At 43.4% G+C, this 19,416-nt stretch overlaps 1 protein-coding gene across 2 annotated transcripts in view; it reads right to left on the bottom strand.

Annotated features, from left to right (window-relative positions):
• Nucleotides 1–9,834, bottom strand: part of LOC121533473 (neurogenic locus notch homolog protein 2) — a 58,078-nt gene extending 48,244 nt beyond the window's left edge. For both annotated transcript variants that reach the window (XM_045205506.1, XM_041839438.2), the window contains exon 1: nucleotides 9,525–9,834. In XM_045205506.1, the coding sequence (XP_045061441.1) occupies nucleotides 9,525–9,597 (73 nt within the window). In that variant the 5' untranslated portion in view covers nucleotides 9,598–9,834. The remainder of the gene's footprint in view (nucleotides 1–9,524) is intronic.
• Nucleotides 9,835–19,416: the final 9,582 nt, after the last annotated feature.

Raw genomic sequence — 19,416 nt, forward strand, 5'->3', positions numbered from 1 at the left:
CCTGCAGAGGCCAAATCAAGCTCCGTACCGCATCGCCATGCTCCTCCCAAATTTTGTAACAATGCAGAGGGCTCTGTATAGCTCCGCATTGACATGATCGGTTGAGGGTAGGTGGTACATCCTGTAGAAAACACAAAGTCACCTCCTTGACAACAGCTCTGCACTACTCCGTGAAGTGCAAGAAGTATGAATGCCCTGACTTCTGCTGAGGCCTTATAACCATAAATGCTGCATGGCCAATGCAGACGTCGAATTGACCATGTGCCCAGATGCACAATGCACTTCAGTCCAGAATGTGCTCTCTCCCCCCAATTTGTGCACATTCATTGTTTCTTAACTTCATTGTATGAATTGTTTGCATTTGATTGTTAGTGTATATCAATTCCCCATTATATATATATATCACAAGTAGTACATTTACCATGAATTCCTATCATTATAATCTACAATGTTTGTTACTTTGGTTATGGTAATTTCTGTTAATGCATTCAGTATTATTATTTCAGTCTTCCCGTTATCATTGTCGGAGTGGACACATTGTTTGCAGAGTGCACAACCTATGCTACACTTGTGAGAAACAAGTTTTGGTTTATTTCATTCCATTTATGAGTTGTCAATTTAGTCAGTCTTTTGTTTGGAGCCCTCTTGTCAATGTTGAGTTAGGACGCGCACGCATAGAAGTAGGCCTATAGACTACCTGGCCTGCGCGCAAATGTAGGTATATAAATGTGCCCATTTGGGGATCTGATAGTATTTCTGATTGGCTTAATGCACCACCACTAATGACCTGTGGAGCTTCTCAAAGTAATGTTTTCTTCACCTCAAACAGCAAACGAAGTCTGTTTTTACATCCATTGAGAACGACAATAGTTTTTTCCTCAATGTATTTGAAAAATCTTTCCAGCTCTCTCCCTTTCGATAACCACTCAGCGTGAAAGGGAAAAATGTAATGCTCTGATCCAGTGGGAACTTCATAAAATAGGCCTACCTGATTACTTCTTATCAGTGCTTGACTTGGACTGAAATAGGTTCCAGTACTCATTTTGGGTGCTGGTACTGTTTATATTTAGGTGCAGGAGCTCAACAATACTTTTGAGCTAATATTCTATAAGAGGAACAGGAGCTCAAGCAGTAGAACATTTGAGGTGCCGGTACTCCGCTCCGGTGAGCACCTGCCCAAGTCAAGCACTGCTTCTTATCCCTTGCGCAAATCTGTCCCGAGCTCACTGGCACAGGAAACTCTCGAAGTCCCAGAATATGTTATACAATGTTGCAAGTTCTCTAGTACAAGCTTTGGGCCAGACCCAAGTTAATAGTTGATACAATGTTTCAAGTTTGTTGTAGACAGGCCATGTGTAGCCAATGTGATTCATAGGATATTTATTTTTAAAATCAGGATATTTTCTACCTGCAGGCTGCAATGTTTTTATTTGTTGGCTTTATTTAGGCTATTTTTACATAGCTGGCAATAAAAGTTACTTTTTAGGTTTGTATCATTTTCATTTAGATTTGGATAGAATTTTGATTAACCACATGACAATTATTTTGAGACATGAAGACGTTATTATAAATTAAATGAAACTGTTTTTCATGAAAATGTGCATATGAAAACCATAACTGGCAAGAAGATCGGTAGAAATGGTAAGATGAATTGCCATTCCACATGAGAAAGGTTGCAGACTCCTCGAGTAGCCTATTACCGGCAACTTCAGGAGAGTAATGGCAGAATCTGCGAAAGCCAGCACGAGGAGAACAGTTTGGTCAGGTAACGTTTTTTTTCCTTCTGGTTATCTAGATCTCTGGCACCCTCTTGAGGCATTTGTCTTATTTCATCAAACCGTAAACTTAAAGCATCAGACAAGCTCAATGCATATAGTTAATTTTATTAAAACACATAGGGTGTGTCTATATATGGAAAAATACACATTTAAAAATGTCAACCAATCGATTGGTCGAAAAAAACGACGACTTTCGGTCAACCAAGATAATTTTTTGTCAGGGAGAGCCCTAGAAGCAGGCCACCGGCCCGGGCTTTGACTCTGGGAGAGGGAGGAGAGGAGAGGGAGGAGAGGATCCTCCCCACTGCAGCTGGGCCCCACTCCGCTCACACAGACACAACAAACAGTACCACCACACGACCACACACCCCGCTGACATAACTTTTACCAGCCTATTGTAACTAGAACTGACATTCTTTCTTCTCCCCTAATGGAGGCCCTCCTATTATATTAGTGAAATGTGGTTTAGGGGAATTTCCTGACATTGTAGACATGATAAGAACCAGGCGGCTAAGGAAAACTGGGGTCGGTTGGAAAGGACGGGGGGAACACAAAGGGTATTTAACACATAGATGACTAAAACATACACTTCCTCCTTCCCTCTCATACTACTAGAGCTATATTTTTATTCATTTTCCTCACCTCCTCCATCTAGTTTCCTCAACATTACTACTGACTGATGGATGGCTGGAGTGAACGAGAGATGAAGAGGGAAAAAGAGATGGCGTGACGGGAAAGGAGAAGAAAGGCAGAACGGATGAGATTTACAGTGTCTGGGTGGGAGCAGCCTGTGATCCCTGCTGATGTGAGTGTGAAGCTGTGAGGAGCTAATGTGAAGCAGAGGCTGAGCGGAGTGGCGACAGGGGCAGGCGTCTATACAGCCCAGTCCCCAGACTGCCTCTCTCTCCAGGAACTGATTGCCACCCAAAACTTGATTAATTCACTTATTCAGTCTCTCCCAAAGATTTCCTATTGCCTCAGCGAACTGACTGTGCTCTGACAGGCCGCCCCCCATTGCCTCGTGAATGACGTCATTACTGGTTAAAGAGACAGCGCACATTTTTACAAGAGAAACTACTTCTATGCAAATGTTGTTGATCAGTACAATGTTGTTGATCAGTAGACCCATGAAATCAGCCAAAACCAGATCAATAACTCAATGCATGCACACACTGCTATTGAATATGCATTCACCTGTACTGTGAATAGGTCTAGGCGACAGGTAGCTTAGTGGTTAAGAGCGTTGTGCCAGTAACCGAAAAGTCGCTGGTTCTAATCCCCGAGCCGACTAGGTGAAAAATCTGTCGATCTGCCCTTGAGCAAGGCACTTAACCCTAATTGCTCCTGTAAGTCGCTCTGGATAAGAGCGTCTGCTAAATAATGTAAATGTAATTCAAATAAATGATAACCATTATGTTGTTAGGTAGATTGGTAAAAACAAATTCAAATTGATTGTATGATTGATTAATGTCTCTGAAAAAAGTTGACGTATAAATGTTTTTAATGTAATGATATTCAAAAGATGCCCAACGATTGAACAGAGCAGTAGCTGAGTTTATCTGTCTGGATCAAGTCACATTCTGTGACTTTGGCTAATATGCCTTATTTTTTAGCCGTGGTATAGTGTTTTGGTATTGCGTATCGTGATGGTATAGAGCAGGGTTCTTCAATTCCGGTCCTGGAGGGCCGAAACACTTCTGTTTTTTATTTCTACCTGGTAGTTAATTGCACTCACCTGGTGTCCCAGGTCTGAATTAGCCCCTGATTAGAAGGAGAGGATGAAAAACAGAGGTGTTTCGGCCCTCCAGGACCAGAATTGAAGATCCCTGGTATAGAGTATTGTGATACTAAACCTGGTATCAGTATCGAAGTCAAAATTCTGGTATTGTTACAATACACACACACACAGACAGCCAGTAATGATTCCTCCACCACACGTGCAGTGGTGCGAGCAGGAGCATGTGTGACTGCGGTCAGAGACTGTGTGCGCTGGACAATGAAATGACCACATGAGTAGAAATGGAAGGGAATATCGCTCGCTCTCTCGTCCTCACACTCCCTCTTCCTTTCTCTCTATCTGTGCGTGTGTGCATGTGCCTGCATTGGTCTGTGCACTGTAAGACATTTGACAACCAGAGTTCTCTGTCCATTTCAGAAGTTCAATATTAACCAAAGTTCCATGTCAATTTCAGAAGCTCCAATAAGGATAAATCACAATATTTTGGAACAACTGGGAATTGAAAAAAGGGCACAGATCAAAGACATACAGTATGTCTAGTCAGGGCCAGGGGCCTTGGCATGTTGCTGTGCAGCTGGCTGGCACACGTTGGTTCCTCCCTCAATGCTCACCACTGCTTTGTTACTGAAACCCCTACAAAACCCTGGGGAGGGGAGGCTCTGTTAGTTGGGTCCCATTGCGGAGAGGGAATGATTGACGAAGGGGATTTGAACTAATGGCTGAGGAGTGAGATGGGGAAGTAATTATGAAACACTGACAAAGGGTGCACACACATGGGCGTCCCCGAGCACTGGCACCAGTCCCATATTGGAGAGGACAGGAAGTTGTTCGCACTGACTGAGGAAGTAACCCAGTTTCCTGGAGTTGCTATAGCCCAGTGTTTCCTAACTCCAGTCCTCGAGTACCCCCGACAGTACACATTTTTGTTGTAGCTCCGGATAAGCACACCTGATTCAACTTGTCAACTAATCATCAAGCCCTCTAAGTTGAATCAGGTGAGTTTGTCCGGGACTACAACAAAAATGTGTGCTGTTGGGGGTACTCAAGGATTGGAGTTGGGAAACACTGCTATAGCCCATATCCAGGGGCCAAACAGTTGCCATGGGAGCCTACAATAAAATACCCTGGCTCAGCATGCAGAGAAACTAAGCTAAACAACTTTGTCCGAGGGTTACTTACATCTGTGGCCCACACAAACAGCAGCATCAACATCAAGCTAGGTTTGTACTAGGACTAGGTCACATAAAGCGAGGGAGGCGACTTTTAAACATGTAGAGTGCCAAGAGCAACAATTAAATCCCAATGATAACCTTGCTGTTTCAATTAGTTAGCACCCCTGATCTAAAGCTGTGTACACAGAGGGCTATGCTCTGTTGGTGGAGTGGCCTTCACACTGCAGTGCTGGGGTGTAGAGTAGAGCCCTGTACATGGGCACTAGCTCTCTGCCCTGGTGACTCCAGGATTACTGGGTTCTGCTAGGGCAGGAATGCAGGACATCTTAATTCCCTGTTAATTTGCTAACCTGCTCAACAATGCAGACAACACTCTGTAATCCCCCCCTCTCTTACTCCATTCTGCTCTCACCTCCTCTGCTATTTCACTCATCTAACACTGATACCACTTCAGGCTCAGTTTGGCAGTTAACCACACCAAGACCCCCTTGCATCGGATCGCACCCTCTCCACTTGACTAAAAACACATCTGGAGCACCATAGCCTCTAGCCCGTTGACCTCGTGACACAGCTCTGTTCTTTTTTGCTGTTATGCCACTTGATGCTTTTTTACTACTAGCCCAACCAAAAGAACAGGGCAAAAACACATGTGGTGTTTATTCTAATATGAGCATTATAGCTTAGGGAGGAGAAAGGTTTGAGAGGAAGGAGCAACAAACATAGAACAATATTACAATTGTCTGTAGAGGCAGACTCAGAGCTGGGACGGATTGATGCTCCGACACGGTGCCCACCACTGGCAGTGGAAAGAGAAGGCGCTCAGCCACCAGCTGCTCAGTAATGCAGAACTGTGGGCAGGTCAATAAACAGATGTTTGTGTTCCATGCGGAGGGCGCAGCATGTCACAGATAAATTACATTTCACACCACGCTCCAGCATGGGTCAGACTGCAGAACAAGCAATGCAGTTACAGGCACAATCACTGGGCTTTTTCAGTGCACACACATGCCGTCTGGACTGAGTAAATACATGCAGCCATCACTAGGAGCAAGCACTAGGTTGTGTGCCACAAAAATAAGCAGAAGGGATGATACTTAATACAGCACAACAGAAGACAGCATCATCTGCTTGACAGAATAGGGAGGCTACAGCCGAGTGCTGCACTGTGAGAGTGAGTGAGTAAAGAGGGAGGGAGAGAGAAAGCATGAGGGAAAGAGAGAAAGAAAGAGGGAGGAATGTGAAACACCAACAGCAACATTCCACCCACTTCTTCTCCTACATGCAGCAGTTTTGCATTGTCTTGTGTTCTTTTGTGTGATTCCTCTTTTGTAAATCGTGAGAGTCCATGCAAAATGCTAGTACAACTCAAGGTGTCCTAAAAAAATGCACCCCCCTCCCCAACAATAAAAATATTTTCACATGACCCTCCCCTTGTACTGTAAAATAAATTGAACACCCTCCCCCTGGTTTGCATTTTCATCACCACAATAACTAGACTGTCAATCTCGACAAACAGAAAATATATCCTTCCCTACCTTGTAGGCTTACCCAGTATCGAAGGCTTGATTTGACTATCTTCGAATGTCATTTAACTTTTTGTTGTTTTGTAACAGATGTCTCTTTTCATTCATCAATTGGCCGCTGCACCGTTTGGATTGATTGATTTGATTTTTCAGTAAAAAAATACATATATACAAAGAAGTGACCGGGATCACACAATAAAGTTGGGGACTTATTTCCATTGTGGTCCCTATTTTTTACATAAATACAATTACATAGATACAGACATATTACAGAGATAGAGATGAAAAAATGCTAAATCTCCCGATGAGTATGAGGGGGGAGTTTAAGTACAATTCTTACAAGCTTGTTTGGCTGGTAGCTTATTCTTTAGATGTTTGGGGCTGGACTAGCGCACTTGCCAGAGTCTTTAGGGTGTGTATAGCTAGGTTTCCATCTAATTGGTGACAGGGTAGGTAACAACACATCTGCCACGCTGATCCTCAACATGGGGGCCCCTCAGGGGTGTGTGCTCAGTCCCCTCCTCTACTCCCTGTTCACCCATAACTGCATGGCCAGGCACGACTCCAACACCATCATTAAGTTTGCCGACAACACAACAGTGGTAGGCCTGATCACCGACAACGATGAGACAGACTATAGGGAGGAGGTCAGACACCTGGCCGTGTGGTGCCTGGATAACAACCTCTCCCTCAACGTGATCAAGACAAAGGAGATGATTGTGGACTACAGGAAAAAGAAGAGGACCGAGCACGCCCCCATTCTCATCGACGGGGCTGTAGTGGAGGAGGTAGAGAGCTTTAAGTTCCTTGGTGTCCACATCACCTACAATCTATCATGGTCCAAACACACCAAGGCAGTCATGAAGGGGGCACGACAAAGCCTATTCCCCCTCAGGAGACTGAAAAGATTTGGCATGGGTCCTCAGATCCTCAAAAAGCTCTACAGCTGCACCATCGAGAGCATCCTGATTGGTTGCATCACTGCCTGGTATGGCAACTGCTCGGCCTCCGACCACAAGGCACTACAGAGGGTAGTGTGTACGGCCCAGTACATCACTGGGGCCAAGCTTCCTGCCATCCAGGTCTTCTACACCAGGCGGTGTCAGAGGAAGGCCCTAAAAATTGTCAGACTCCAGCCACCCAAGTCACAGACTGTTCTCTCTGCTACCGCACGGCAAGCGGTACAGGAGTGCCAAGTCTAGGTCCAAAAGGCTTCTTAACAGCTTCTACCCCCAAGCCATACGACTCCTGAACAGCTATTTATATTTTGGGGTTTTTAGGCTACTTTCCTAAAATAATAAATTGTCCACCTCACAGTTCAGCTGTCAGAGATTTACGCACTAAATGTATCAGGGCACTCCCACTGTATGATATATACACAGTACCAGCCAATCAGTTGTGTTGTGACAAGGTAGGGTTGGTATACAGAAGATGGCCCTATTCGGTAAAAGACCAAGTCCATATTATGGCAAGAACAGCTATCAGGGCTATCTTCTGTATGCCAACCCTACCTTGTCACAACACAACTGATTGGCTCAAACACATTAAGAAGGAAAGACATTTCACAAATTAACTTTTAACAAGGCACACCTGTTAATTTTACTCCTGAGTGGCGCAGTGGTCTAAGGCACTGCATCGCAGTGCTAGCTGTGCCACTAGAGATCCTGGTTCGAATCCAGGCTCTGTCATAGCCGGCCGCGACCGGGAGACCCGGCGCACAATTGGCCCAGCGTCGTCCAGGGTAGGGGAGGGAATGGCCGGCAGGGATGTAGCTCAGTTGGTAGAGCATGGCGTTTGCAATGCCAGGGTTGTGGGTTTGATTCCCATGGGGGGCCAGTATGATAAATATAAAATAATGTATGCACTAACTGTAAGTCGCTCTGGATAAGAGCGTCTGCTAAATGACCAAAGTAAAAGTAAAGTAAGTTAATTGAAATGCATTCCAGGTGGCTACCTCATGAAGCTGGTTGAGAGAATGCCAAGAGTGTGCAAAGCTGTCATCAAGGCAAAGGTTTGCTACTTTGAAGAATCTCAAATATATTTTGATTTGTTTAACACTTTTTTGGTTACTACATGATTCCATATGTGTTATTTCATAGTTTTGATGTTTTCACTATTAATCTACAATGTAGAAAATAGTAAAAAATAAAGAAAAACCCTGGAATGAGTAGGTGTGTCCAAACTTTTGACTGGTACTGTATATATAAAGGAAGAGAAGCATAGGCCTAACCCCAGAGAGATAGTAATAGCCACACAATAGCAAACCTTCACAAACGTTTCTCAACTTTATTAGGGTAATATCAAAAATAACTAAAGCCATTGTTTATAGGGAAAATACGAGCAGAAGAGAGAATGTAAACCAGGGAAAAAACGCAGTACCCTCCCCAAACCAAAAAAAAAAGTTTGACAACCCTCCCCTATTTTGGACCCCCCAGTAAATTTCGATCTGTCCCTAAGAATAACAATTTCTGTATTGATATCATTGGTTTATACTGATAAATTCATAGTGTGATGATTTCAATGATTGTAATAACAATGGTATTGTTTTCACTATGATTGTTGTGATTATCGTCAATATGTGACAATTATGCGTGTTATTGTTTGAGCCAATCAGCAATAAGCATTAAACACACACGGACAAAACATACAAAAATACCATATGGACATTTCAAATATACACTCCATCAAATTCAATTAAATGACAAAGCAGAGATTTATTTGTACGTTTTAATTCCGAGTTTCACAGCTAACACCATTTTGAATTCCTTTCACTCGTAGCCCTAGCTATAATGGGCGAGCGCGCTGCTTAGCTAACATCTGGGCAGCGGTGCGAGCCCTCGAGAATAAAGTCAATATAGCTCAATTGCGCCAACTAAATATAATTTATAATTAAACACCATCAATCAATCTTACGTGATATTGTGTGCACTATATAACATATTTAAAATATAAACAGGCCTATGCAATGTACCCTGAATAATAAACTGCTAAAGAAAACAGTAGCTGTGTTGTAACTTTTTCCCATTCTTCACCTTGTCTCGAGCTGCTAAGGCCATGTAACAAGTTCAACGTTCTTTCTGGCTTCTTGTTACAAAGTTATTAAACTGATGTATAGCAGCACGTGACAAAGTTTCAAAGTATCGAAATGTGTTACTTTGTATCAAACTTAGCCCAATCACCTTGCGAATCAATAAGTCAAAATCACATCCTCGTTGTTATGCAGACATGTGTGCAGAGATGCTAAGCAACTAGCGAGAGAATACGATTTAGGTCATAAAAAGGTACACACAAAATGTTTTTTGCAGTATCTTACCCAAAGAAAGCCGAATGCAGCAGACGAAGAAAACCAATACTTTGCCCGAAGCAAAACCGGGTAATTGGCCCATGTTTTCTGTAAAATCCACATAGAGTCGCCAGCGCGAGGCTGAGCTCCGTCTCTGGTTAAGTGAAATGAACTCAAAAGTCTGTCGCCAAGAACAATACTGTTACTGAGTTAAAATCATAAAACACCCGTTCACCTTATTTCTTCCGCGTCTGTTTTAACTTTAAAATATTCGTTTTTGTTTCTATTTTTCTATAAAAGACAACACCACCCTGTTGAAAGTTTCTTCACTACTATCCCCTCACCCCGTCACTCCTGAAGTCACTCAAAGAAAAATATATTCCTCCGCAGAAGTTACAGAGGAGGATCTATCTGAGGAGTAGGCCTATCTGTTTGAGTGTCGTCACATTTTAATATACACTTGACACTCACCCAACAAACATTGCATTACAACCGGATTACTGAGATATTTAAGTGTTTTTAATTGTGGAATTGTTTTAGAAATTCACCTTTCGAATTTAACTTTTATTTTTCTCTGTCGCGGCGGCGGAGGAATTTTCACTCGTTTTCAACTTCTCAAAGCTTCGTATGACTCCAATCTAACCCGTTGATTTATTTATTTTGTATTTTTCTCCCCATACATGTTGACGATTTTCCGTTCTGCCTTTTAACTCCCACTCTTTACTTACGCACCATTATTGTGCAGCTATAGGTTGCCCTCATCGGCAGGTTTACTGGTATTTGTGACAGAATATTCACTTCAATAACTATACCATAGTATTTACTGTCAATGTTGTTTTGATAAACAAAATTACTTTCAACAGATTAGTAAAAAAACTACATAAATACAAATTTGTTACTGAGCAATCTGGTAGAGCAGTCACAGAGCAGTCACAGAGCAATCTGGTAGTCTACAGTAAAATAGTGGGTGATATGCCATACATTAGAGTTATTGTAGGCCTTGACATAGTTCAATATTAGAAACAGGTTTGTGATCTCTTCAAAATCCTACTTCCATCATGCGGTTTGAGCAAAAGAGCATCACTTTATTGGTATCATTCAACCTCCAATATAACAACAAACGTAATTATCGATTACTATATCCACAGATAATAACAACAATTATTGCAGGTTGAGGTGGTCATATCATTCTAATCCAGGTGTAAATAACAGGCTCATGACCTAAACAAAGAGCTCATCCCAGTGATGTGTTTGCCTTCACACCCTGTTAAAGAAACATTGCAGGACCCCTGCTGTTGGGACTTCCCGCTGTACCTATTCACCCTTCACGATAGAGCTGGGACCAGGGGGAGCAAATTGATCTCCTCAGGGGTTTCACCTAACTCTATTGTGGAGGTAATCAATGTAAAGACAAGCCTTATGGCAGCAGGGTCAATGCTAGGTAAAGCAACAACAACAAAAGTAAATTTGCTTGCTTTCTATTCCTTACATTGCCATCACTTTCTCTTTCTCTCAGTTCTCCCATCTGCCTTCATGAAACACATTGTCTTCTCTTTTAACAGACAGGACACAAATTCACTGCTGTAGAAACATTTCATACAACAAATATCAAAAGAGTTTTACGATACATCATGAGTTGGCTCTGTAAAAGGACACTTTATCCCAAATTGCAAGACCATAAGTTACTTGAAAATGAGACAATATCTAAAAGTACAGGCACTATGATATACATTTCACAATGGAGTCTGCGGTCATGTTTGTCCAAAGTAATGTAGAAGGAAACATTACAGTAGGTCACTTTCTAGTGTACTGTTATTCAAATGATATCACTCCAGATGTAGGTTACTGAAGTGTGTATGAGGGTGTGGGCCCCTGGCTTAGCCATGTGCAGAACTAGCTGATTGCTGCAGTTCCTCGTCGCTATTGCGAAATTAAATAAATAAATAAATCATAATATAGTTGGAAAACCCCTGCTTGGATATAACATATGGCATTATGCCTCAGCATCAACTCCTCTGAACATTGAATGTATTTATAGAATATGGGTTGCTGTACTTCCTTCTCTTGATGCATTGGTGTCTGGCTAGAACATGCTCATTACTGACTGTTTTCACAAACAACTCAAATATGTGGTCCTCTGTGGCTCAGCTGGTAGAGCACGGTGCTTGTAACGTCAAGGTAGTGGGTTCGATCCCCGGGACCACCCATACACAAAAATGTATGCACGCATGACTGTAAGTCGCTTTGGATAAAAGTGTCTGCTAAATGGCATATTATTATTATGTTTAATAACCAAGAACATATAACTGGAAACTACCCGACTCACTTCAGAGTCTTTGATTGAACAGTGCAATGTCACAAATTATGTATTTGAGTCTGTAGCACCCATTTCCTGATTTGGGAGGCAAAACAAGGATACAAACTAAGATACATTGATCTGTTCAATTGAGGAAGATGTAGGCCAACATATATTGAATTGTTCTGTATAGTTCTGTGTGTGTATAGTTCTGGAGATTCAATGTGTGTGTTTGCCAATATTGGAGCAGTGTGGTTCACACCACTCCAGTGATTATCAGGAAGACTCCAGCTGCCAGACAATAGATTTATAGCGGTGGACATTGGTGTCAGGGGGCAGATAAAGGGCTGAAGAGTGATTGCCCGTGGATTGGTACCCCTCTCATTGGTACTCACCCACCCCGATTTCATAGCCGTGGGAAACCAAATCACTGGTTGTCATTCTAGAAGGAAGTAACCTTCTGTAGGGGCATAGTTGGCAAGTGAGAGGAATATATAGTTATACCAGAGGAGGCTGGTGGGAGGAGCTATATGGCTGGAATGGAATTAATGTAACGGTATTAAACATATGGAAACCACATGTTTGACTCCGTTCCATTTATTCCATTCCGGCCATTACAATGAGCCCATCCTCCTATAGCTCCTACCACCAGCCTCCTCTGAGTTAAACATATAGCCATGAAGTCACTGATGGTTGGTGGAGTTGTTTACATGTAATTCACCACACTCATCTATAAAACATGGCCCCTAGTGGACTCCTGGACTAATCCCCCCCCCCGACGTTACCCACACCCACACCCTGCCAGAAGCAACACCCATCTTAATGCCCCTTCAAGTGAAAGGGGAGCCGGGTGACAGGAAGCAACGGGTATATTTAGGGCAGATTATCTCCCCCTTCTCACCGACCCGTTTAGACTTCCGTAGGAAATGTAACCACAGACAGCTCTACATGTCTGCACGACACAGCACTGGGCAGGACCTTAGGGCATGTTGAGATATTGAGGTATAACAAAAGGCATGCACACACAACACCCCAATATAAAGTGGCTGTCAGTCAGAGGAATAGATGGGTTACAAGATTGTAAGGGTTGGTGTGAGATGTGACCCAGGTGCGGTGCAGGATAAACAGTAGGCAGTAGGCAGAGATGGTGAAACAAGGATATTTACTGGTGGTCCTGAAGCAAGAATACAAAATAACGGACTTATCACGATAAAAGAAAGGCGGAGAAAATAAGTCTCCAAAAACCGTCCGACAGCCAAAATACGAAATACTACCTACAACTGAAACAAATAACGAAACAGGGAGAACACTTCTCAAGTACCTGTACATAGGTCTCCGATCAGACACTGAGTAGTACTGCTGGACAGAAACTAACAGAGAAAACTGAGCAAGGTAACACAGGGAAGTGAGGGCATAAATACACAGGTGAACAGGTAGACACAGGTGACACCAATAGGATACTGATTAGTCCAGACTGTGAGTGAGGAGGTGCCTAAGGTTGTCGGAGGATGACAGCTAGTGGGTCGGTCCGGAACTGCGACCCCTCCTGTAACACAAGATCCAAGAAAATGGGAGACAAGCTTTGCCTACTGTCACCAAACAGATATTTCAAGGATGGACACTGCATTGGAGGCAACTGTTTTCATGTTATACCATCAAAATATCTTTAGTGTTTCTAGTCTATACTAGAGATTAAGAGATACAGTAGCAGAAATGCGCTTCCAAAATAAGAAGCACATTGCATTAATCATTTTGGTGTGACTTGAGGTTATGTTAATGAGCCAATGTTAATGTCAGGAAATAGAGAACACCCAGATCATTAAACATGTTAATAATTCAACTACAGTACATGATTGACTTGACAGAAACCCATATCAAATGTTATTTACACATTGTGGTATTCCTTTACCTTGATACATATACTGACAATACACATTGGATAATAATGTTCAATAAATACTGTTGAGTTCTGGTCTTGTCAAGTCACAAGTTCAGACCTTTAATAACAACTATCCACTGATTCCCTCAAATATTTGTTATGATGGCTATAGAGAAGTGACTAGGCCTTGGTCTCCACAATGTCTCCACACACTGACTGAGATATGCAGTAAGTGACCTACAAAACCCCATCAAGTTCTACAGCAGCACACAATATCATATTGCACTTGATGTTCATACATGCAAATATGCTTAAGGCTACTTCACAACCACACCACAACAAGTTGGTAAGGAAGCGCGTGAGGCGTTTTCTTGTGCTTGTGTTGTCATTGGCGCGCCCATGCCGTAACTAAACCTACAGGGACACCGAGGTCCCGGTAATTTTTTCTAATTCGAAAAAAATACATACAATTAAAAAATATAGATTGTACACAATAAAGAAAATAAATGACGGGTCAACATTGCTCCCAGAGTCGATCAAAGCTTGATCTGACTGAGCGCCTGCATCTTTGCTAACAAATAGTATCATTACAGTGGTTTGTTCGTTATGTTCACCTGCATCCCCCGGATTTGCCTCCTGGATTTGCCTTTTTAGCAAAACACTAACCACTTTCTCAAACGGCTAACTCCGCCCTCTCGCGGACGTAAAACGAACTACCGCAGCTCGCGCAATAGGCAACAGTCTAGAGACGCTGCGGCCGGTGTTGGCGAGATGCCGGGCGAAAGGCTATTTTAAAACTGTTCTGCGACTCCTGCGGTGTCTATGGACATCCCCCAAACAAACAAAAACCGACTCTCGGAGAATGTGTGCACAACTAGTAAATAAATAGTCACTTATAGATATGTCAGTGAGGTGGCTCAGAGAATACTATTGCAGTAACGTTGAAGGGCTCTGGCTAGCATAATTTAGCCAGCTAGAAGGAGGAAGTAAGAACGTTAAACTGAGATTACCTCAGCAGGTGCAAAAAATAAACTACTAAATTGTTATAATAACTTTGCTTTACAGAGAGTAGAGTAGGCTACTGAGACAGACAGTGATGTGGCACTCAGTGGTGAGGCTGAGGCAGGCTGCAATGCATGAAGGAGGAAGCAGAGGAGATAGAGAGAAAGTTGAAGCATGCAGAGAGAGGTTTGTACAGTAGTTCCCAAACTTGGCGTGGGGCCCAATGTGGGGTCCCCTGAGAAAATCTGTACAAATCTTATCAAACATGTTAGGAACTTTAAAAAATAAGATATGTTTCAATATGAACATCTCCACATGGCCTATCTTCGCTATAGGCCTACATTAAAATGCAAACAATACAGTTCTAAAAATGTCATACGTTTTTGTTTCATCGTCAGTATGAATAATTTCTCATATTTCCCCCCATTTCTCATATTACAATTGTATAGCTAATAGGCTATGTGTTTTTTATAGATTGACTGAAGTGAATGAACCTACAGCAGCCAAGGTGATAATGGCTAGGGTCATTTTTGCTTGTTTTGCTGTTTTCCAAATAGCATTTTTAAGTGTTTTAATTGAGTAGAAATGCAATTAATGAGCTTCAACTTTTAAAAAAATGTCAACTTTCAAACCACCCCCATCCCCCCGTCCCCCCCCCTCCCCTCTTTCCAGACCTCACTAAAACTCAAACCCTAGTTACGGCCCTGGGCGCGCCAACGTGCCATGTCATGGCGTTCCAAAGTGGTCAGGGTTGGAAGGTCATTGAGCGTGAGCCGAGGACCCAGTGACCAGGCAGGCACGAGGTGGCCTGGATGCCTTCAGAGCAAAGGGGTCCTACTGAGGGGGATGTGGAGAAAGCAGAGGGTCGGCGGGGGAGCGGTTTGAAGGTGTGAGGTTATTTGGGGAGGTGGGATGGGGACGTATGTCCTGAAAGGTGACCTGGGTGCTGTCAGGGCCAGGTGGGCTGGAATGTGCTGTTGTGTGTGGGATCCTTCCCTGAGTGGCCCTGCCCAGCCTACACTATGCTGGGCTATTTATACTGCACTGTGGGAAAAGGACGGCCCCAGCAGTGTGAGCTGGGTTCTGCAGGGTTTATTTCCCTGTCATATTTATGACCTGGAGACTCAAAGACATGATACATGGAACCAGCTCCGAGCAGCTAGCAGTGGTATAACTGTCTGTCACAGGGTCAAGGTCTGTTTGTAGTGTGGTAGGGTTGGAGCTGATGTGACTGGAGCAGATTAGTTAGAGGAATATGGGGAGTCCTGAGGTCAATACCAGGACCTCTGTAATACACCATAACAAATGCATGTGTATGTTTGAGTCATTTGACTTGGTATATGGGCTGGAGTTGGAGTTCATGGTGCCAGCTCTCTCCCATCTGGAGTCATATCCCGTCTCTCTGGCCCCACGGTACACTGAGCTCAAACTAATCTGCCATAGTCCATGGCCTTTTAACCACAATGATACACTGACTGGGTGAGAAAGTGAGAGAGAGATAAAGGGAGGGGGATGGGGGGGAGAGAGAGAGTAAATAAAGCAGTGTACAGAGAAGTGTTGGTGCTGTAAGTGATGTTCTTCTATATCAGTGATGAGTGTTTATCAGTGTGGTGCAAGTGAGATGAAAGCACTGGTGTGTGTATTAGTGCATGTGCGCGTGTGTGTGTTTGTTCGTGTTTGTGTGTGAGAGTCTGACACAGAGAAATAGTGTAAAGTGAGTGAGCCTGGCATTTCTCCAGGCGGGGGTTAATTGTATCATAAATTCACGAGCTGTTAGAGGAAAGGCATGACTGGTATTCACACCTCACAGTTTTCTCTCAGACAAGAGGCCAGGGATCCAGATAGGACACTATTAATAAACCCAGATGGTGCATCTCAACACCATAACCATGGGCCTCCACAGGTGAAATCTGACTGAGTTGTAAATGGTTCATATCTTGGTGTACCCGGTATAATGTCCGACCCATTAAGCCATACATTGTGTACATTTTCTATTTCTGTCACGCCCTGACTCAGAGGACGCTTGTATGTTGAGTCAGGGTGTGTATTTTCCTGGCTGTGTTTGTCCATGTTGTACATTCTAGGATGTATAGATCTATGTTGGCCTGTGTGGTTCCCAATCAGAGGCAGCTGTCGCTCGTTGTCTCTGATTGGGGACCATACTTAGGCAGCCTTTTGGCACTAGTGGGTTGTGGGATCTTGTTCCGTGTGATGGATGTTGTTTGTCTACCTTGGACGTCACGTTTCGTTTGTTTATTGTTTTGTCGGTTGTTTATTCAGTATAAATAAACATGTCTGCATATCACGCTGCGCCTTGGTCTGACCCATCTGTAAATGATCGTGACAATTTCTGTTGCCAGACCCATGACTTTGCCATGAATTATTACATTGTGACGTGTTTAGGGCCATACAGTAACAGACACCTAGGGCAGTACCTGCATGTGATCACAGTGGGAACAAATCTGTTGTAAAGCAATGGTAAGCAAATGGTTTTATTATGGAACAAACGCTGTCTTGTTGTACATATATGCTCATGTGTCGTTATGACGGCTGTGGACGTATAGCAGGCCTGTGATGGGGTGGTAAGGTACACAGAGGGTGATGGAGGAAGTAGGCCTGGAGAACAGCCCTGCTCCACGCTGCACTGTGGTCCTCTGTGAGAAGAGGACAGTTCCCAGGCCCCTGTGTGTACGTTGGGGGGGTGGGGAGGGATAATAACTCACAAGGTCCCGCTGACTTCCTCTTTCGACCCTCGCTTTTACGACCCCGTGGTCCACTGCCGTACAGCTGCTGGATGGGAGGGAGCTGGATGGGAGGGAGCGTGAGAGAAGAGGAGCAGGAAGAGACTGGGAGGAGGGAAACACAATGGTTTAATGACATTGATTGTTATTGATATTATTCAATACTGTCCAGGGGAAAGGAGGAAACCCCCCTTTACTGTCAGCATCATATAATTATCCATAACAGAGCGTGACCAGTATTCTTGAAATTATAATTTTCTGTTATAGTAAAAATGATTACGTCTAAATTGTAGAACTACAATAGAGGGGCTTGTACTACTGTAGTAGAAACTGATAACACTGCATGTACGTTGCACGGTCACGTCCATCATTTAAACACATGTTACTTTACACAGGACAGTTGTGTGTGTGGGCCTTTATCCTCACATCCTGTCTAGTGAGGCTCTTGGTCTGGACTGAATGAATCCATGTTTCATAAGCTTGGAACAACGATCTGTCATTGAATTTCCCCTCAAACAAGGTCTACAGCATGTGGCTTGGATGTCATCAATTAAAGGTGCTGTTGCTTTTTAAAGTAAAAAATGTGCAGGAGACATGAGGGACTGAGTGTACCTATTTGTGTGTTTGCGAGTCTTTTGCAGTAAACTTCTTTAGTGAAGTTAGCGTGGCATGCATTGTCTATTGTATCAATATCACTGTGGTCTAAATTTGTATGCCATGCTCTATGCAATTAACGTGATTGTGTGTGTGTGAATACGTTGTGCGTGTGTCTGCCTGTGTCTGTGTATATATTTAATCAGTTTATGGTGTGTTTAGTGCGTGTGCAGTTTTACCTTACCCCTGATCACACAAAGTATTTTAATCCAATCAGCTTTATTTTCACATGACTGTCACGCACCCCCTGCTGCCATGGTAACATACAGAGGAGGGTGAGAGAAAGGACAGGAGGGGGAGCAATACATCGCTCTCTCAACTCCTTAGTTCTTTTGATCAGTCTGACATTTCAGCTCTCCCATGTGGTGGAATTCTACTCCCCTTCCCTGCTAATGCTACATAGTAGATCTGTGTCTGACGTGAAGTAGGAGAACTTACCGAATGTGGAAAGATACAACAGGGGAGACGGGGCAGTGAGAGATTTTGCAGGCCTCAAAAACTGTGTGACTTGATGGTTTATAAATAGTAAGGGGAACATGGGGTTTTGAGATTGTAAAGAACAGAGGGGCGAGGAATGAATTACTGAAGTTGCAAGATACTGATATAAAATAGGACATTTGACGGGAAATTCAGAAGGTCACATTAATCATGCACACTCTAACTACAGAGTATGTGTCACAGACAGAACAGGAATGTTGACAACCAGCTTGTGGCTTGGAGTATAGCCACACTAGAGTTAAAGGAGAAGGTGGTTTTCTGGCCTTGCTACGGAAAGGCCCACTCTGTGATATTTACAGCCATAGGGCCTAAATTAAGCTTTTCACGATCCTGCATGATACTTGGTACCTACAGATTGTAAATTGTGCATACAAATTGAGCTCTGGTGCATCTTGTTTCCATTGATCATCCTAGAGATGTTTCTACAACTTGATTGGAGTCCACCTGTGGTAAATTTAATTGATTGGACCTGATTTGGAAAGGCACACACATGTCTATATAAGGTCCCACAGTTGAAAGTGCATGTCAGAGCAAAACCCAAGCCATGAGGTCAAAGGAATTGTCCGTAGAGCGCCGAGACAGGATTGTGTCGAGGCACAGATCTGGGGAAGGGTACCAAAACATTTCTGCAGCATTGAAGGTCCCCAAGAACACAATGGCCTCCATCATTATTAAATGGAAGACGTTTGAAACCACCAAGACTCTTCCTAGAGCTGGCCGCCCGACCAAACTGCACCTAAAGGACTCTCAGACCATGAGAAACAAGATTCTCTGGTCTGATGAAACCAAGAATGCCAAGCATCATGTCTGGAGGAAACCTGGCACCATCCCTACGGTGAAGCATGGTGGTGG

This window comes from Coregonus clupeaformis, chromosome 20 (assembly GCF_020615455.1).
Source record: "Coregonus clupeaformis isolate EN_2021a chromosome 20, ASM2061545v1, whole genome shotgun sequence".
NCBI lineage: Eukaryota > Metazoa > Chordata > Actinopteri > Salmoniformes > Salmonidae > Coregonus > Coregonus clupeaformis.